At 34.1% G+C, this 22,774-nt stretch overlaps 1 protein-coding gene across 1 annotated transcript; it reads left to right on the top strand.

Annotated features, from left to right (window-relative positions):
* Positions 1-864: 864 nt before the first annotated feature.
* Positions 865-2,115, top strand: LOC127256627 (RING-H2 finger protein ATL43-like). The gene has a single exon (XM_051282736.1). The coding sequence runs from the start codon at positions 865-867 to the stop codon at positions 2,077-2,079; it is 1,215 nt and encodes a 404-aa protein (XP_051138693.1). The 3' UTR covers positions 2,080-2,115.
* The last annotated feature ends 20,659 nt before the right edge of the window (positions 2,116-22,774 follow it).

The raw sequence follows: 22,774 nt of genomic DNA on the forward strand, positions 1-22,774 counted from the left end.
TATTGTATCGGATTCGTGTTAACCCGTTTATTATTGTATTGAGTTCGTGTTAACCTGTTTATTATAGTGTCGGATTTGTGTTGACCCGTATATATAATTAAATCGGAATTCTTAATTCAAATTAAATTATTTTTTATTATATTGTCGTGTTATGTTAGTTTTTATTTGTTCGAATGTAATATATATAATAAATTAAATTGAATTATTTTAAAGTGAACGTAGTTTAAATTAATATGAGTATATTAAATTATAATTATTTTTTTATATATACTAAATATATTATAATCGGATTCTCATGTCGAATTTGAATTGAGAACCTGAACCTAACTCAATATGTTTACTATCATCTGGAATTAATGACGATCCATATACATAATTGGATTAATATATTTGATCCAAACGCAATTATTTTAAATCGAACCTGTGTCAAATTATCGTATTTGAATCAGCTTTTCGTGTCGAGTCTGTTTTTTCAAGCAATGAATGTATAGTATAGTACACAATACATGGAAATAGGAAATCAAATAATTTGTCTGAAGCAGCACTGCATTCGGACCCATCAACCACGTGTCAAACGTGTGCTGACTCAACTGCTTTCTTTCATCTGCATCCACTATCCCTTCCTCTACAGTTTGGTCCGTACGCACACCCAATTCATCACCAGACAACATACGATTCCGACTGCAACAAAATGTACGTACGGACAATCAGAAATACATAATACCACAAAATATACACACTCCATCTTTTCACCCCTCTTTCAGACAAACAACCAATCGATCGAAACGACAATGTAAGATTAACCTATAATTGCTCGATTCATTCATTATGTAGTGTTATATTGAAGCAGTTCGTTTCTTTCTTATGGGCATTTTGAAACCCTACTTGCCCATCTCCCAGCCCTACGTCGTTTTCTCACTTCTCCTTATTCTCCTCGACCTTTCCTCATCTTCCTCGAAAGACTATGGAGGCATCGCCGACACTACAAATCAAACCCCAGCTTCGCCGCCAATCGCTGTCGGATCATCGAAAATCCGCCAATTCAGACCAGGAATAGCAGCCCTTGTCGCGATTCTCACAATTTTCTGCGCAATTGTGCTGCTGCTGGTTCTGTACGCCAGAAATTGCAATTTCAGCGGCGGCTACGCCGCCGGCGGAGGCAGCTCGAGAGGCCATCCGGCGGCGGCGGCCGGAAAAAGTAGCTCCGGAATTAAAAAGAAGGTCGTCGAGGCTCTGCCGATGTTCAGATTCTCGTCGCTGAGAGGACAGAAAGAAGGCCTCGAATGCGCAGTATGTCTGTCGGCGTTCGAGTCCGAGGAGGTACTGAGATTGCTGCCGAAATGCAAACACGCCTTCCACCTCGACTGCATCGACGGATGGCTCGACGCGCACTCAACCTGCCCGCTTTGCCGCCACCGTGTCGGCGCCGAGGATTTGCTGCTGCTGGCCGACGACAGGGATCTGTACAATTACAGTGATCAATTGAAGGAGAATGAGCAATCGTCAAACCCTAGAAATTCCAGCCACCGTGACCGCGGCGGTTCGCTGGAAGTCATTGTGGAAAATCCGTCGGGACAGGATTTTCAAAGGAGGGTTTCGTTGGACAGATCGAAAACGAGGAGGAAATATTGGGGACAGGGACTGAGGAGCAAGTCTGTGGACAGCTGGAAGGTGCCGGCGGAGAAGGTAGAAGGGCGCCACCGCCTGGAGCACCGGATTATAATATCCGGCGACGGAGAGGCGGAGGAGGAGGAGGTGCGGAGACGGCGGTGGAGTGACGTGGAGGCGTCGGAGATTTTGTACCTGAAGACGGAATTGATCATGGAAGGTGGGAGTGGCAGAGATGTAATAAAAGGGAGAAGCGTGTCCGAAATGACAGGAGTGAGTAGGTATAGGAATGGTAAGAAAATGAGAGATGAGGAGCAGGAGAAGGCTGGGGCGAACAGATGGTGGTTACCATGGCGTTCACGGTCACATTCCAGGGATTGTCCACCAGTGGTGACCTCCGCCGCCGGCACCGATGCAGGTGGCGGCGGCCCTCCCCCTCCACCACCTTCTCTTTCTAATCATGATATTTGAATAGGAGAGGACTTTTCGTGTAAAGACTGAGCAATTATCTTGTTTGGACATGTGATTCATGATTGAGATATAAATTATATGATTTAATTTTGTTTTAAAATGGTATTGGTTGGTTTGATTTTGATTCGAGTCCAAAATCTCTTTATTATTAAGTTGTTACGACTTTGAATAACGTTACATTATTTTATTTTACAAAATACTATATTAAAATACGTTGGAATAAGAATTTTCAAATTTATTTTGGCATATGAACACATGCATGTTCACTTTATTTGTTGTCTTTCTTATATTATCATTTGTGGTTATTTGTCTTTTTTGTTGCTGCATCAACTTGCCTGTAACATGTTGGTTCATTCTTCTCAATATGAGAAGCTTAGAAAAGACAAAAAAGACACTTTTGGATAGTTAACTTGGCAACACAGATTGTGCAGAGACACTATACCTTTTTAGTGCAAAGGATTTTAATTAGGTTTGTCTTGCATGGTTGCTATATGGTAAGTCGTGTGAAAAATGTGGTTGTTTCGCCGGAGAGTTCGTCGGGGAAATCGGAGTCCCGATCAGGGGAACATTCAGTTTATGAGCAACCCAACTATTTGTTAGTTGTTAGTACGCGTTTGTGACAACCTATGCATGTGCAGGGATTTTCCTAGGTGAATAGCATTGTAGTTTGGGTTGAAGGAGTTTTTGTTGTTTTGTTCTTAATCAGTACTGATTAGTGAACTTCTCTTGTATTGGAATCCCCCGGATGTAGGTTGGACATAACCGAACCGAGTTACCAAATATCTTGTCCTTTTTTGTTTTGGATACTGCATTTATTTTATTGACAAGAAGCTGTTACAACTGGGATATAACTGCGCTTCGGAAGTTGATCCTAAAATAGGTGTTCGAAAGTGATTTGGTGCAGCACCTATTTCCCAACAAAATACTATTTAAATCATTTTTTTTGTAGAAAAATAAATAAATTTAACATGAAACCAAACACATATAGTATTCTCATCGCTTGTAACAATAATCTCATTTTTTTATTTAGAGTATCCATAAACAATAAATATTTTTTCTTGTTTGGTAAATAAGGATATAAAACTATCAAAGTACTTCTTTTAACACATTCCTTAATAGACTAGGGCCTCGGAATCCAATAGTGTGTTTTCTATACATGATCAAATATGATTATATGATAATTGTGTTAATTAATATACATGTTATAACCGGTCAAAGGAATCAGTCTGATTTTGAAGAAACCGTTGAGGAATCAAGCTGATGTCAAAGAATTATAGATGAATCAAGGTCAAACAAACGAAAGGCCAGGTTGATAGATACCTAGATCCGAGGAAGCGAAAATAAGGTTCAAGACCTTTGAAGAATTTGGAGGACAAATCCAATATTTTAGAGGAAATGACCAAATTTTTTTTTAAAAAAGTGAAACTCAAGAATAACGTAGAAGATGGAAAAAAGAAGTGGGCAAATTTATGAAAATATGAGTGGTTTTATAAATGACTGTCAATAAATAAAGCTTTAGTTGGCTCTAATGAGGAAAATTTCTGATAAAAATTGATGAAAACTTTTTGGCGAAACATCAAGAAAACTTAATGATGAGGATTCATTTCAGCTGAATGAATGAAAAATAATAGAAAATGAGTTACAAGAGCTTTGATGTAAAAGGAGTAATGCGAAAGTTACATGAGAGTTACTGAAGGAAATTGATGAACATTGATGAAAAGAGGGTTGATAATAGAATTGCAAAAAAAATTTGTTGAAGTTTAAGACAGAAACATAATGAAGAAAGTAATGAAAGCTTAATGGGGTGATTAAACCAAGAAAATAAAGAAGCTTTTAAAGGTTGATGCTTTGCAAGACAAAGGAGGACAACCAACACACCACAAACTTATCATTTTTTTTCCTTTGTTTTTATTTCATTTAGTTCTAATTTCATGCAAGTCATTTGCTATTTTTAATTTCTTTCCATTTGCTTTGCTTTCATTATGTTTTTTTTTTTTTTGTTTTTGATTTTCTTTTGATTTTGATTTTTTTTTTTTGTATTTAATCTTATCAATCATTCTTCAATTTCAATTATTTAATTTCATCCTAAGTGAAGCTAGTCCGAAGGCTTTCTTGAGTCGGCGGAGAACCCACTTTTTTCTCATTTCCAGCAAGTCTAACACAGATTGGGCATCCGAAACTGGAATGTCAGGTACAATAAATTAGCACGCCCAGTAGAACACCGCGCGTTTCGCTTTATTTTTATAAATTAAAAAGAAAATAATTAAAAAGATCAATGACTGAAAGAAAAAATATGAAATTTTTGGAGCTACAACGTAGATATTCTGTAGTTGAATATCTCTCAACCTTAACTTTTAAATATGGTATATTTATTAATTTTTGAAAATATATTTAATTATTTGCATATTTGTTTATTTTTCGAATACAAAAGGAAGTAAAATGAATATTTTTGGAATGCTTTGCAAAAAAAAAAAAAAAGACAGAAGGTTTGCATCAAGCAAAGCTTGATCTATATATGTTTCAATCGAAGAATAAGTCTTTGAATAATACTTTTTTCAAAAGATAATACAAAGAAGGTGGATAGAGGAATTTAAAATTTTTTCCATTTTAACGTAGAACCATTTCATGTTTCCCATAATGGTCCTTACTATAAAAAAATGATTGACACAATTGCATCTGCTGGAGTAGGAGTTAAAGGATTTATTGGTAAGCAAATTGAGGGTGAATATTTGAACGTGGAGATGCAAGGAATTGTACAATATGACAAATCTCTAAAACAGAAATGGAAGCCATATGGGTGTATAATTATGTGTAATGATTGGAGTACTCACACAATATCTAATATAAAATTTTATGGTGTATTGTGATAGAGATATAATATATCATATTTCGGTCAATTTTGCGAATAAGGAAAAAAATGTAGAATTAGTTGACACCTTAATGGATAAGGTTGTGGAATCAATAGAGTTTGATAATATTGTACGAATTATAACTGATAGTGAATATAGTATGAATGCTACTGGGGAAAAAATGATGAAGAAAAAGAAGCACATTTTTTGGTCTCCATGCGCTACACATTGCATTGATTTGATTTTAGAAGATATTTGAGTTATATTGTCAATAAACGATATGATCAAAGAAGCTGAAAGAATGATAAGATTGATATACAACAATGGCAAAGTGGTCAATCTGATGAAAACATATACAAACCGCCAAAATTTTTACGACCAGACATAAAAATATTTGTAACAGAGTTTGTTGCAATAGACAGTCTTTTTAGATATGCAACTGATTTGAAAACAATATGTACTTCTAGAGTATGAGTTGAGTATGAAAATACCTCAAAAAGGAGAAATAAAGCTGGAGATTTATCAAACATGATTCTGAATGAAAGATTTTGGAAATGAATACGTTGAGTTTGTGGGGTCATAGAACTCTTGGTAAAGGTTTTAAAAATAGCTGATCAAGATAATATATATATATACACTACCTATCATTTATGAGGCAATGGATAGGGAAAAAATGACAATTAAAACTACAATGAAAATTTTTCAGAAATATTGGGATATCATCGATGAAAGATGGTATAATCAATTGCATCAAGATTTACATGTATTAGGTAAATGCTATGAATAAGGTAAACATGTGAAACTTATAAATAGTTCAAATATTTTTTTTAAACATCAATATACGTATGTATATGCATTGTTAAATATCTACACATATTTTAATTTCTAATAAACTTATGTTGCATTGTTGTGACACATCGGCCTGTAAGCCACGCAAAGCCAAGTATGTTGGGATCATAGACTGGCTCCACACACAAGTTCTTCCGATGCACTTCTGTCCTCACTCACGCACTCCCTAGGAGACTTCCGAGGGGGTCACCCATCCTCAAATTACTTTAAAACAAGCACACATAAATCTAGAGTTCTTTCAGTAGGGCTTCCGAAAAAAAATGTGCAAATTGTTGACTTGAATAATCTATTCAATCAATTTAACATATATTCAACATCGGATGGCCTGGTACTAGTTCATCCATGGGAGTTGGCCTAGCATCGGCTCAACTCCAGAGTATTACAATTGCTAATAGAACCGTAGCTACATTGTTACCATGCATGCATTATAAAATTTAATATTCAATCATATTTTTTTAACATACTTTTTATAAATATTGCATAATTAATAAAGTTTCATTTATTTTTAATAGTTGACTAATAAAATATGTATAGTGATGAAGCTCCTAATTTAAGTAAAATTGCATTAAAAGTTAAGTCAAACTTGCACATCACTTGGTTGTGAGTGCAATTGGAGTATGTGGTCTTTGATTCATACAAAATTTCAGGATAGATTAGCTATTGAGAAATTGCACAAGCTAATCTATTTTCATTACAACACGCATCTTCGGGTGAATTTTTTTTTTTTTTTTATCAAAAGACAAACAACAATGATTTTTATGACCTAATTGATTTGAATCAAATTTTTAATGAAAATGATACTTTGGATGAATGGGTTAGAGATAATGAATCTCCACTTATTCACAATGGTGATTTGAATTGGTTGGATGAGGCTATTAATGAAAGTGAAGATGGAAGTCAAAGTCAACATAATGATCATGATAGTGATACACTTTTATCTCAATTCATGGCTGATGGAAAAAAAAAAAGACTAAAGAAACAAGATCGTAAAACAAAAATACATGTAAGAAAATAAATCTTCATCTTCATCAACCAATGGTGAAGATAAGAATAATAGCAACAATGATGCTGATGATGTAGTGGTGCAGGTGGTGGAAACTACATGGATAACCGATATTCAAGTGATATGGGATGAGCTCAAGAAAATAAAATTTATTATGCTACCCAAGACACTGATCATGGATATCGTCTTGGTGTAGACGCTCAAAGAGATTTTTTAAATAGCTTAACATAATTTTAAAGTGAAACCGGTGCTTTAAATTTCTCAAACACTATAAGATATTGTTGAGTTAACGAGCATATGAAGATTTGAATATATGTTAGGACGACATGAGTTTTGACCAACCAAATGCATATCATCAATCATATTACTCAGGATACGATTTATCTAATATACCCAAACATCTTCAGACAAGGTCAATCTTCCTATATTTGGATGAAACAACTAGTTGGTATTACGGAGGGATTACATTTAATTTGGATAGTATTGATGATCATAGATGGACTTATGGTTCATCAAGCAGAAACAATCAATAGTACAGAATATCGAGATTTTGGTATTTATGGAAGGAGTTCATTCAAAGAAAATTAATATTGTTACGTATGAAATTTATAATTAGGTTAAAAAGCCCAAGTTAGAAGAAAAAATGGGCCTAAAATTGGGTTTGTTGGACTGATCGAAGGATGTTTCGAGAAAATCGGGTGAGATAGATGTATTTCTAGAAGAATAGCGGGTCGGAAGGTCCACAGGTCGGAAGGTCCACAAGTCGGAAGGTCCACAGGTCGGAAGGTCCGCGGGTCGAAAGGTCCGCAGATCGAAAGGTCCGCAGGTCGAAAAGTCCGCAGGTCGGACAGTTTGCAGGTCGGACAGTTTGCAGGTTAGGAGGTCTGCAGGTCGGGTGGTCCATGAGGCGGAAAGTCTGCGAGTCGGACGATGTGCAAGTAGGAAGGTCTGTAGTCGGGCCAACAAGTCGGATGGTTTGTAAGTCGGGAGGTTTGCGGCTGGACCAACAAGTCGGGTGGTCTGCAAGTCGGGAGGTTTGCGGCTGGACCAAAAAGGCGGAAGGTTTGCGGTCGGTACAAAAAATCGAAAGGTTTGTGGTCGGACCAACATGGCGGAAGGTTTGCGGTCGGTCCAAAGAGTCGGAAGGTTTGCGGTTGGATAGGCAAGTCGGTTGTTGTGTTGGTCGGATACTGTTGAGAGTGAGTGAGAGTAATAGTGTGGTCGGCTGAGGGCACGTGTCAGCAGAAGAAGAGTTAGCGGACGGTTGAAAAGGAGGCATTGTAACCGTTCGGGTGGCGGTTTTCAGCATCGTTTCTGAAGAGTATTTAAGGATTGGGATTTACAACTGATAAAGTATCTTTAATCATCTTCAAACGACGACAAAGTCGGTGATTCGGGGATCATCATTTAAATTTCTAGTATTTTACTTTCCAAGTTTATTTTCTGTACGGTACAGTGTTTAGAGATTCCTAATCTCAGACGCTAAATATATCAAATTCGAAGATAATTTCCTATTTTCGGATTTTACTTTTTATGTTAAAAAAATACATCAACAAATATAATTCGTCCATTTCTCCTTATTCACATGATACAAATCCAAAACAGTGATATTCTTATTATAATCAATCAGCATATGAAATTAATTTTAAACCTCCACGACATTCCACATGGTATTGTATAGTAAGTATAAATGTTTAATATAAGCATAGTTTAAATATCTTATCAAATTTTAATTTTTCTATCTGTATTTCTTATTATTATTATTATTATTATTATTATTATTATTATTATTATTATTATTATTATTTATATGTAATACAAATGATAGCGATTGAGTCTTGACATTAGCGAACATAAGGTACACAATTTCTTTATTAAAATAAATGTTTTAGTATAATGACAATAATCATACAAATTATAAATTTTAGCATGTATATTCATATTTATATGTTAGTTGTTTCGAAATATTTATATTAAATTCAAATTTTCTAGTAAGAAAAAAAAAAGAGATCATCATGAAATTAATCCAAAATAGGCGCTACCTACACTAGTATCTTGTGGGAGGTTCTAAATTGGTTATACAATAGTACACAGATTTCCATTATACCTCCCAAGAAGGCTTTGCATGGATCCTCCACTAGAGCATTGAGGAAGGTCCTCTGAAGGAACAATTGAAATGTCTATAGATAATCTATTTTTGAAAAATTTATTTTACTTTTGAGCTTATTTAAGATGTTGGAAGGATCTGATGGTGATTTAGAGATTTTTTTTGTTCTATTTCAAATTTATTCATCAAATAATATATTTTTCTCATGATAATCGGTTAGTGCAAAGTCGAACTCAGGGTATTGATGTTGAGAGAAAATATTTAAGTAAAATATGTATGCAAGTTTAAGAAACCAAAATTGAGATTTGATTGCATTGAAAGTAAAACTTAAACTAAAAAATGTAAATTTTAAATTAGGTACGGAAGAGAAAACAATGGGTGATTGAAGTAGGAAGTAGTCATGTGGTGAATGAAGGTTTGCAGGATCGTGAGGATGGCAATGGGTGGGGTGTCTTAATAATGTGCGTTGGCGATAAAAACATAGAATTTTGGAAAGGAGAAGGGTAGTGATGTCGATGAAGTAAAAATAAACATAAAGTGTATCTGAAGATTTTTTTTTATTAAAATGATATTATATAATATCAGAAATAAGTTCTACGTGAGTGCGTGTAGTAAGTTCAAAATCTTCATCAAATATTAAAAAAAAAATTAAACTCTTTGACTGGTGAATGTTTAGGTCGAACTCAAGGAATAATACTAATATACAATGCTTTAAGTAGAAAATTATGCAATGAGTTGTTGCGAATGAAAACAGAATTAGTACAGGCTAAAATAGAAATTTAATAAAACAAGCAACTAACAAATGAATTAATGGCATGTTGTTGTGAATGACTCCAAAGAATACTGCCACTTTTCCCAACATCATACATGTAAACATGGAAGTAAGGTGGCTATGCAATATATGATATGTGAAAAGAGGAAGATGATGCCTTCAGATGGATAAAAGTGAATGCGATATAGATATAAATTTTATAGTGAGAATGCTACATGAAGGTTATTACATAAGATTCCTGCCTTCCAAACATGCTTTGCGATTCCTCGGATTGCCTATAGGTAATTTGGAAAGATAAACTAATTTTCATATATTGAGTTGATGTTCTATTGCTAAAATCATACTTCACTGCCATACGAACCGTTCTCATCGACATTCAAAATTGATGCATCGAGTAGTTAGCTCTATACCTACCTTTATGCTACATATTCTGAGCCAAATTGAGTTTTATAAGTCGCTTTCGTGATAAGTCCTAGGTCTACCTAGCAACATGATTTTCTTTCGGATTTATCCAACTAGATGCTAATAGGTGACTTATATTTGATTTTTAATCAAAGGAGTCACAAAGATTCTCCACTAAGTTGTTATCTTATGTATGCTTCAACCATAAATGCTAGTGAAACATAAAAAATGATATTTCATTAATTATATATACAAAATATGGAAAACTAGCTAGCTAACGAGGCAAAGCCCAACTCAAATTTTTATTACAAAATAGACAAAATACGGAGAGACTAGCGGTGGAAGAAATACTAATGAGATAGAGAGAAAACGTGAGAATGCCATCGCAGATCTGGTGGAATGTTGCAAATGAAAAATGGAGAAGGAGTATTTATAGAGGTTGGAGAAAGTTTCTAGAAGCTTGATGGTTATAACCACCATTGCTAACCTATTCTAGAATCTACCATTAATTTATACAACAAGAGAAAATTAAAAAGAGACAATTTTGTGCTGAGTTGACTTTTGCTGAGTTGACCTCGCGATTTGAGGTTTAAGGTCGCCATTTAGCATTGAGGTCATGATTTAGTATCAGAGGTCTTAATTTAGCATTGCCATTTCATAGTTGACCATTGATTTTGCATTGACTTTTTGTTGAATTCTCATTTTGGGCTTATTTTTTTTCAATTTGCATGGTTATTTCCCAATCGGCTAGCATTTGAGAGCCAAACCTACAAAAGAAGTTGACATTTGCTTAGAATGGACAATTACCTAGCTTTTGACGCACAACCGGATAAAAAGCATAATTAAATAAAAGCTCATTTTAAGTGAAAAGATAACATACATAGTATCCAAAAGATAATCAAAAGGCTAACAAAAGACTAACTCTAAGAACTAGATAGCATTATTCAACTAAATGTCGATGGCCAGATTTATTTATTAAATTGGACTAAATTTAATAAAAATTATTACTCGGGAAATAAATTGAATTAGGATTAAATTATATACAAATTAATTATAAATATGAAAATAATCACATAAATTAATATTATACACCAAAAATAAAAATAAAGCTAAAACCACACTAAATTGAGTTAAATAGGTAATAAAATACTAGAAAAACTAACAAATAATAACATAAATATATATGAAATAGGGTACAAAATGACATTATCAGATGTATGGGTGAAGTGATAATTTATTTGCGATATGTGTATATAGTTTGTACTGTGGAATATTGCGTTCAAGTGATCGCATAAGACTTAAGTTTGCTAAAGCATGCACATTCAAAATGATTCATTAAGCTTAGAGATAATCACGAAAAAGAAAAGCTGATTACTTAATTATTGTCTAATGCTCCATCTCTTAATTCATTATTTAATATCCAACAAGACGTTCTCTTTGACACTCACAACTAATTAGTTAAGAGATTAGTTCACTCCTTACCTACTACCAAATGTTCTAAGTTAAAATGCATTCATGGAGTTACTTTCACGATAGGGTCCTAGATCTGCCTAATATTGTAGATTCTTTTGAAACTGCCTAACTAAATTTGATTATGTGACTTATATTTGCGTTTTAACAAAGGTTCATGCTTTTCGTGTCGCAAAATAGATATTTTATACTAGTATCATCCAAATGTGAGAGTGATATGAAAAAAAAATGATATTTCATTTATCTAAATTAACTTCACGTTTACACTAAAAATATAATAAATTTAACTAAGTGCAGAAAGTAAAGAGCACGCGACTTCTATCACCAGTACTGGCAAACGTACGTTCTAGGCTTCTAGAACTCCTTACAACTTGAGCTCTTCCTAAAGTGATCACATTTTTTAGTGAAAGAAACTGTTACAAATGATTCAGATCGGGCCATTTCAGAAGGAATTATGTACTAAAAAGAAAAATTTGAGAGGAGGTGAAAATGTGCTAGCTGGAGAGACTGTGTCCCATGTGCTTCAAAGAAAACTATCACAGAAATGCAGAGATTCAGGTATGTTTGTAATCCCATGCAAAATAGGTAAAATGGAAATTAAAATAGCGATGTTAGATTTAGGAACAACCATAAATGTTATGCCTATGTCTATACTCTTTGAACATTGGGCCTTTGAAAGAACTATGAATAGTAATTCAACTAGTATATAGAACCAACGGTTACCCCAGAGATGATAATAGAGGATGTTCTTGTGCAAGTGAATAACTTAATAATCCCTGTTGATTTTTATGTTTTAGACATGCATGATGAAAATCCACCTAATCCTTCACTCATTTTACTTGGGCGACCTTTTATGTGTACTACACATACTAAAAATGATGTTTGAACAGGGACACTTACCATGAAATTTGAAGGAGAAAAGGTTCGATATAATATTTTTGATGAAAGAAATTATCCCATGGAACCTAATGCTTTATGTTATGTAGATGTTCTTGATCAAAATATGCAAGAAGTCTTTGAAGTTGGAGAGAGTAGGAAACTATTGTTGCATTATCTACAAAAATTTGAAATGAAGCTTATGAAAATGCTATGATTTACAAAGAAAAGAGTAAAAAATTTCATGATAAAAATATTTGGAGGAAAGATTTTAAAGTTGGGCAAAAAATTTGCTATTATCATTCTCGCGTTAAACTTTTTCTGGGTAAGCTTCGTTCTCATTAGATAGGTCTATTTATGGTTACTAATGTGTTCCTGTATAGTGCAATTGAGATTCAAAGTCTAAGCACTGAAAAAACGGTTCTTGTGAATAAACACCGTCTTAAGCCTTATTATGAGAGATACCAGAGTAAGAAAGTGGAGTGCGTAGCTTTATTTGAGTTGTGTGATTACTCAAGAGGCGTTATGTCTAGCCAAAGATAAAAAACAAAAGCGCTTCTTAGGAGGCAACCCAAGCGTTTTAATTTGATTTTCTATGTTTTGAGCTTTTGTTGTGTTTTTTGAGTAAGTTTCATACCTTTGCTTTTGGTATCTTGTTGGCAGGATCAAGCATAATGAAGTGAATCTTAGGCGTGCTCACGCAAAAAGGTGTGCTTAGATTTTATGAGAGAGAAAGATTAAGAAGAAAAATCGGTACATAAAACTTCTGGGGCATGATCATGCCTAAAGAATGTTTACATCTTACAAACCTGCATAAAATTATTTGGGATTTTTCTTTTTTTTTTGTGAAAATTATAACTTGATTATTTATTTATCTATTTTCCTATATCCAAATTAAATCCTAAACTTCTCTTTTCACACTTCAGCTGTTGCCCTCATCTATCTTTCTTTCTCTCCACCGTGCCGCCACGCCTATTCTTCTCCGCCGTGCAGTCTCCACGAGTTTGCCTCTCGACCGAGATCAAGACCACCACTCTGCTCACTTTGCCGGTTCGACAGTGCTAGAAGCCGGCTGCCCTTTTCTCCTATCCAACGAAGCCCAACGATGCTCCGCCCCTGCTCGGCATCCAGAATCTACTATGTTGTTCGCCTCGTTGGTCATCGCATGTCCACCGTTCTCTAGCGCGCCTTCGTAGTGCAATAGCCATCTGAACTCAGCCGATCGATCGCCTCGTTCACTAACCATAGCAACGCTCAACACCACTGCGCCTCCCCTTCGCTCGAATAGCCAATGCCAACACCGCCGCCACTTTGATTTTCTAGGAGTTTTCTTCTCTTAATCTCATGAGATTTTAATTACTAATTGGTTAAACTCCTATCAATTATTTATCTGCTAATTTTTTCGATTAGTTGCCAATGTGCTGAATTGGATGATTTTGGTAGAGTTTTTTTGAGAAACTTGATAAATGGCTGCTTGACCGATGTTTGGAAATATTATGTTGGTTTTGAAATTGTCAATTGCAACATGAATGGCTATGTTCAGATTCTTATTGGCGTCGGGGAATAGTTTATAGTGTGTATGATTTTGAGAATTCATTGAGGATTTGTTATTTGGTTGTTGAATTCTCTTGCTTTAATGCACCATGGGCAAAGTGCGAGTGTCGGAAATTTGGCGGGCCAACCGGCCTTTCAAGGGCAATTGGCTTCCATCGAGAAACTACTATGAGCAAGGCTGGTCGCCTCCACCTATTCTAAGGAAGTTTATTCTCTCTTCTTTATTGTGTCACTTTATTTTTTCAATAAGGATATTGCATGAATTAGGTGTAGGGGGAGATTAGAACTATTGATGCATATAATGCCTTATTTTGAATAACTTTCCTACATGTCCTCTTGTGTATTTTGAGCTAGGATTATTGTGTTTTACTTAGTTCATTGTGATCTAGTCGTGTTTGTTGACAAAGTTAGATGATGGGTGTGCTTAGCCTTCTGACAAAGAACCCTTAGGTGAGTTGGTTTAATAATTATTTGAGCAAATTCAGCACATAAATATCATACATGTTCAATTTTTTTAGATTGTGTGAACATATGTTGTATTTGACTACCTAGAACTTGTTTGCTTATGTTTATTAACTCTGCGTTTATTGAGGATTGATGGGATTAAAATCATAAGGCACTAGGATTACCCTTACTAGCCTTAATTTAATACTTTCACCCATAATATCCCCTAGTGAATCAACATTTGGGCTTTATGTGATTTATCATATTTTCCTTGGTTCATATTTAACCCCGCCTACAAGCCTTTTTCTTGGATTAAGCCAAAAACTTATTTGTATCCATGGAAACTTGAGGGTTTGTTCTTTGATTCATTACATTAGATTATTCGGAGTTGCATTCATTTCATCACGATATTATTCCGGAGTTGTACTTGAGAGTATTTATATTATGGCACATCTATAAGTTCATATCTATTTTTGCCAAAAGTATCTCATTGTCTCACCCTAAAATAAGAAAAAAAAGGCTGGAAAAAAGGAAAAATATTCCGGTCCTAAAAAAAGGACTCATGAAAAAAAGAAAATATGTTATTGTCATGAAAAGTTTGTGTAGTATTGCTTGGTTCTTGATCATTAGTGGGTACAATTGGTGCTCATTATGATGTGATGAGTTGATAGATTAATTAATCGGTCCCATAAGCCTTTGATATCCCTTTCCCTACTCCAACCATGACCCCATTACAACCCTTTATAAAGACCTTTGATTATAAATGTTAATTTCTTGATGCATTGTGGAGTAGATTTGATTTTCTTTCAAGTCTATAGGATTTGTTGTTTACTTCATGTGCATTGAGTGAATATAGCCTAAACACTTGAGGGGTGAGAGTTTACTTTACATATATTCCCTATTTAGTGAGGTTAGTTGGCATTTGCATGCTTTGAATCTTACGTAGTTGACGGCAGGGTTAAGTGGCTTTTGCGCTAGTGAGTATTTAAATTATTGGTTTGGGTATATGCTTGAGGACAAGCATGAGATAGGTGCGGGGGAATTGATATGTGCTATATATGGTAATACTTTGTTATGTTTGGGTAAGTTTTGGATGTACAATTGTGTATATATACTCCTGATGGTGTTTTTTTTTTTTTTTTTTTTTTTTGTTTATTAGGCTTTGTGGAGTTGGCAAAATTTTGTATATAGTTGGGAAAAAAGAGCAGAATGCATAAAACCTTTAGACGTGATCACTCTTAAGGAGAGCGTAATGTGGGAAATATAGAAATTTACAAGAAGGATATTCGGGGTAAATTGAAAATTTAAAAGTCGTTGGGTCTTAAATTTCAAACGGAATCTTTGGATGAGAAATTAAAAAAGAGAGTGATGGACAATTGAAGAGATAAGGGAAACGCACAATCACGTTCTATCCATGACACCGTTTCTTGGGAGGTAGAACAATACGCAAGAAGAGAGTGTGCTGAGAACTTTCAGGTGCAGTGCAAACGACTCATGGGTATTCCTCTTCCATTCTCAATATTGTTCTTCTTTGTTGATTCCCAAGGATTGAAGACATGATGAACTTCTTTATTTCCTTTGTGTTTTCGATTTATATGGATTGTGAGTAATTTGTTTTCTAGTTTAGGTATGAATTGAAGTTTGGGATATGAATTTGTGAGGCGTTTATTTGGTTTTAATTTGATATTTATTGGTATTGAGTATTTTTAATTTCTCTGCTTAGCGTGATTAGAAATGTTAAATTGATATTTGTGGCCACGCATTAGATTGAGATTTCATAGCTATATTAAGGATTGACACCCATAAGTGTGTAATCTTTCATTTGAAGTAGCAGCCTAGAGGAAGAATACTCTAGGGAGGAATTAAAATAAATTTTGAACAAATCCTTGTAGGAATTTTTAAAACTTGAATTGATTCTTTCTAGTTCTCAATGTTGTCGAGTTAGTAATACTACGGTCGTACCTAGGATTCTCACTCGATTAGAGAAGTAACTAGCGACCGTACCTTAGCTATTGAAAAAGCAAGGAAATATTGGTTGTGAACACATTTAGATCAACTATAAGCAATTTATCAAATAAACCAATAAACTTGATTATGGCCGATGAATAAATTTTCATATCACGAACATAAATTCGTGCCTAGGCTAGAGTTTAGTTAATTTTGGTATTTGTTTATCTCTTAGCTTAATATATTTTATTTTTAGTTTGAATTATTTTCCTTTCTTTATTTAGTGTGGTAAATCAAAATCCCCTCTCACATATATATATATATATTTATATTATACATTACCAAGTGATCAAATTATTACTGCTTACCTGTGGAGATGACCCTACTTCCCATTGTTATATTGCATTTTGCATTTTCTGTGACGTAAAAACTAATATTTATTTTGCAGTTGTGCAACAAGCTTGCATAGGGCATGAGAGGATTAAGGGGATATGATATAAGTCACAACATTTGCTTTTGCTTCATACTGCTCGTGGGCTTTAGCCACTCTAGTCTCACATAGTAAATGCTCATCTTCTTTCTCTATTATCCTTTCTTTTTTTTTTTTCCGAAATGGTTTTTCACTCCTCTTGTCTCATCTGCTCGAACCCATTTTAGTATTATTTTCTCCTTTGCTCTTCCTCATCTCTTAGTCGCTTTTCAGCTTGATAGAAGGTTTTTTCTTCAGATTCATATTTTCCTTTGACGATTAAATTTATTTAGGCAACAAATTTCACTTGTATTTGTGTTGTGACCTCTACTACTCCTTTTTTTCAGCCTCTATTTTAGCATTTATATATGCCATATTTTTTTCATTTTATCGTCAAACATATTGGTTGGATTATGGAAAAAATAGGGTTCTTGCCTCATCTTGTAAAGAAGAGATATCAACCACTTAAGATAGAATCACCATTGCACCCACAACACTTGCTTCTTGACTTGCTATAGTATAGTCTCGGTTGAGTTTGAAGAGGTTAACTATCTTCTTGTGAGAATGTCGCATTTCCTCATTAAGCCTCGACTCTATGAAGGTTTATATATCATTTTGTGGCTGTTGTGGCTTCAATAAAGGCTAAATAATAGTGATGCGTTGGTGAGATTGTTGCATAAGCAACAATACCAACTTCTTCTAATTTTGAGTCACTCAATTTCTTGGTCACATTTTCCTCTCTTTCCGTGCTACAGTAGATGGCTTTTCAAGTACCTTTTGTGTTGTTGTTGGTGATACAAAAGACCAAGAGGAACTTTACTTGCAATATAAGAATGGTTTGATTGGTTGAGCTTCTTAGGTTGGCTGGGCCTCTGTTACCTTCTTTTTTTTCTTCTATAGTGGCTTTGCCTTAGGGGCTCTAGGATATGTGTCTATGTTCCATTTCATTTGGGGTTCAATGTATGTGAACAACATATTGTGCATCTATTCCTTGCTAAGAGTCAGGGTATCAATAGGATGAAGGTCGACCTCCATGTTTATGTTTGAAATTTTTGCGCATCCTCACACAAGGCCTAGATTAAGTGGCCATGACACATTGTGCTAAAAAAATCTCACTATGGATGGAGATCTCATAGTTGATAATCTCGGTTAGGTAGACGTGAACATTATTCAAGATCTTTCCAACCGGGTATAGGTATTGCGTTTTTATTTTCGTTAGGTAAGATGTGCAATATATCCTTATGCATAACCACTTGATTTGATTTCTATACTCTCCCTTAATATATATAAATATATATCCAAAAGAGCCTTTTCCAATTGAAGATTGGTATGTCAGAGAAAATATTGTAAAGCTTCAGTCGATGACCATCATGGTTTTCTAGAATTCTTGTGAGGCTCTCTCATGTATGACCTACTGGTAGCTCATTCTTCAAACTAAAAAACTCAGTAATTCCACGGGAACTTACATCGATCCTTCATCGAGCAGACATGCTCTACAACCAAATTTATCATGTCTTCTGAGAAAATACCGAATCAAACTCTCTTTAAACAATGACCCATTGCCCTGTACAACTTAAAGAGTACATGAGTGTCATACGTAAAAAAAACATGATTGATTGCAAGCTTTTGTGTCCAAGATGTTCTTGGTCTCGGGCCTAGTCAAATTATACTTTACAGTAGACATCACAAAATTCCGAGAACGTTTAATTGAATTTCCTTCCAAAATCTTGATTGTCTTATTCCTCAATATTTTCATCTATGTCTCAATTAAAAACAAGTTTAAATATAAAGAAAAAAAATAAAGCAAGAAAAATTTTTTTAGTAAGGTTTTTCAATATATAATTACTCAATTCTTTTACAAAGTTCTTTATAAGAGCTAATATTTCCAACTTTTTTGGTACTGAATCAAACAAGTTCAAAGTAATGCAAGAATAAGCACATCTATCGATTTTGGCCTTCTTCTCATCAAATAGAGTTGGACTATAAGTACAATCGATAACTTTGAAAATTCTTTTGAGTTACTAAAGTACTTTTCATTTTTTGTTACCAAATATTCCCTCGTCCCAACTCAAAGTATCATTTTTATTATTTTCGTCTGTCTCACTCTAACGTATCTCTTTCCTATTTTAGTAAAAGTAACTATACACTTGTAACACCATGAAATACGGGCATGTAATATATCAACATTATAACAATAACATGTATTAACACGCTATGCTATAATACTAAGGATTCACAAAACTTCACATATTTTTTTTGCAGTAATAACATTTATATAAAAAAATATGAAATACATCACCGTCACCCACAATATTTCTCAAACCCATGAAAAGAGTGAAACAATCATATTACGAAATAGTTTCATGCAAAAAACCTTGTCCCAAATGATATGTCAATCATTGACCCGAGCAACGAAGTCTGCAGGAGAAAATTGTAATATCATCAAAAATACTACCTGAGTATAGAAATAAATACGTAAACAGAAAGCGCAACCAACCGTAACCCAAATGTCATGGCAGTACTCATGACCATTCATCCCATCTTAACACATATAAATTTACAAATATAACATAATCAATCTCAAACGATAGCTCAATATTGGCTATAATATAATCAATGTCACATCGATAACCCACTTTCGGCTAAACGATAATCAATGTCATATCGATAGCCATTCCTGGCTAAATGATAGTTAATACCACATCGATAGTCCACTTCTGGCTAAACAATAATCAATGTCACATTGATACCCCACTCCTAACTAAATGATAGTAATTGTCACATTGATAGCCCACTCCCGACTAAATGATAATTAATGTCACATCGATAGTCCACTTCCGACTAAACGATAATTAATGTCACATCGATAGTCCATTCCTGGCTAAATGATAATTAATGTCACATCAGTAGCCCATTCCCAGCTAAACAATACTCAATGCCACATCGATAACTCACTCTCGGCTAAATGATAATCAATGTCATATCGATAGCCCACTCCTGTCTAAAAAATAATAAACGTCACATCAATAGTCCACTCTCGAATAAACGATAATAAATGCCACATCGATAGCCCACCTCCGGCTAAACGATAATAAATATCACATCAATAGCCCACTCTCGGTTAAACGATAATCAATATCACATCAATAGCCCACTTCCGGCTAAACAATAATAAATGCCACATCAATAGCCAACTTCCGGCTAAACGATAATCAATATCACATCAATAGCCCACTTCTGGCGAAATGATAATAAATGTCATATCGATAGCCCGTTCTCGACTAAAGGATAATAAATGTCATATCGATATTCCTCTCCCGGCTAAATGATAATCAATATCACATCGATAGCCCTCTCCCGGCTAAACAATAATAAATGCCATATCGATAGTTCACTATCGGCTAAACGATAATCAATATCACATCAATAGCCCACTCTCAACTAAACGATAATAAATGTCTTATTGATAGCCCACTCCCGGATAAACGGTAATAAATATCACATCGATAGCCTGCTCCCATCTAAATGATAATAATATCATATCGATAGCCGACTCCCAGGTAAACGATAATTAATATCACATCGATAGCCCACTCCCGGCTGAACGATAATAAATGTCATATCGATAGTCCACTCCTGGCTAAACGATAATCAATATTATATCAATAGCCCACGCCCGACTAAACATAATAAATATCACACTGATAGCCTACTCCGGCTAAACGATAATAATATCATATCGATTGCCCAATAATCAATGCCATAATAATCACACAAAGCACATAAATACATGAGCGCATCATATCACGTATCTTACTTGATCAAACATATAGTCAAACCATAAGACACACAATCACAATTCACATCTAAGCACACAATTGAACATATAATCAACCGCCTGTTCATTTAGGCACAGGCAGATGACTATTCGGCTTACGATATTTACGCCCATACTTTATTTGCAGATTGAAAACACCAAGCAGCCACCCAAATAATCCTCTCTAACGATCGGAATGATCTAAAACAACCATCAATCCCAAATCGATACAGGAACACAATAATAAGGTGAACTACCTGATTATTCACAAGCTAATATCTCTAACTAGTTCATTGAGTTTCAAACTTTTTCATTTGGAAGAAAATTATATTTTTACTATAAAAACCTTATACCTTATAATATTTAAATTGCTTAATTATTAAAACAAAAATCCTTCAAGATATGAATAAAGAGGCAGGTACAATACTCTGCCATTATCAATTCTGTTTAGATGGATACGAAATTTTCAAAAGATAATGTTAGAGCTACGAATAAGCTATTAACTAAATAAATCCGTTGATTAAATATTATCTAAATAGCCAAATTTGTAAAGGATTTATAATTTAACATGTCAATATCCAAATTCATATTAAAAATTATAATTAAACTTTACTCACAACAAAGAATACCAAATGAAAGTCGAAATTGAAATTCGACGGCTAAATTTTTTTCTTTCCTTTTCTTTTTCTTCTTCATTTGTTCTCCTTTTATCGTGGGCGTCTTTTTCTATCGGTTGGAAAAAGGTTTGTTTCTTTCTCCATTTGCATACATATATTTAAACTTATTATTATTCTTATTATTTCTATTATTATTATAGTTATTACTATTATCATCATCATCCAATACTATTTTTATAGGATTATTTATTATTATTATTATTATATTTTATATTTATCTTATAGATATTTATCTTTTTTAACGGTCTCTTTAATTATAATCGACACATAATATAGAAATATAATTTATTCCAAAATATTAATTTTTTGATCATATTAATATTATCAAAATATTTATGTAATATAATAACATTATTTTATATATTTCAAAATCGAGGCATTATAACACTAATACCAATATACTCCTAATTTTTACCTAATTTACAAATATACCATTACACATACAATTATTTTATACATAAAGTCAAACAAAAAAAATATCAAAATCTCTTACACACTTTTACTAACCAATAGAATACCATTATTTTTTAATCTATTAACAAACCCCAAAGAGTCTCTTTGGAGTGGGACGGAGAGAGTATAAACTTAGTTTTACCATCAAGCGATATCATGTTATATGCCGAAACTATGGTCATTTTGATAAATATCACACATGGTCACATAAATTGAGGTAAAGTTAGCCAGAATAGATCTGATGGGATAGATTCGAGAAGAGATGAAACAGGATGGACATACAAACTTCGACAAAGATAAAGCAAAATAGAAAATGAACGAAGCATACAAGCACAAAGGATAGAAATAAAATTGATAAACAAATTTTGGAGTAGAACATATTGAATCAGGGTTAGATCGGGCTGGTTTGGGATAAAAGTGTATACCAACGAGAAGGTTGATAACTTATAATACTATTGTTTTTCAGTATCTTGGGAGAAGGCCACCATTATAGATGACTTTCTTCCTATTATGAGGTCAACACCTTGTTAAGGAGCCACTCTAGCTAGCCATACAAAGACTCGGATAATTTTTTAGGTTTGTTTCTACATGGGAAAATCTATGTTAGAATGCGAGGATCATTTGGTAGGACTCACAATCCGTTGAAGATTAATTTAACATTTAAGATGATGATGATCCTTTAGATTTGAGATCCTTGGATATCAGAACTTTGATGTCCAGAAAGGCATCTTGAAACTTTGCTAAAGTTTATTCTCAATTTAACCTCCAATATTTTATCTCTTGCACCAGACTTGTGGGAATAATCCCAAGGAAATTTAGGCCTCAAGAATATGAGGCATTGACTTGCGGCTATCCAAATGGTGAATGTTGTTGGCCTTGATTCTTTAACGGAATGCACAAAGAGTAGAACTTATTGAACCCTAGAAGGAATAAGAGTACTATTAGGAAATGGGTAGTTCGTGGAAATATCCTAATAGCCAAGACGAGGACAGTATCTCATGAAATG

The sequence above is a fragment of the Andrographis paniculata genome, unplaced genomic scaffold (assembly GCF_009805555.1).
Source record: "Andrographis paniculata isolate CXL003 unplaced genomic scaffold, ASM980555v1 Contig56END, whole genome shotgun sequence".
Lineage (NCBI taxonomy): Eukaryota > Viridiplantae > Streptophyta > Magnoliopsida > Lamiales > Acanthaceae > Andrographis > Andrographis paniculata.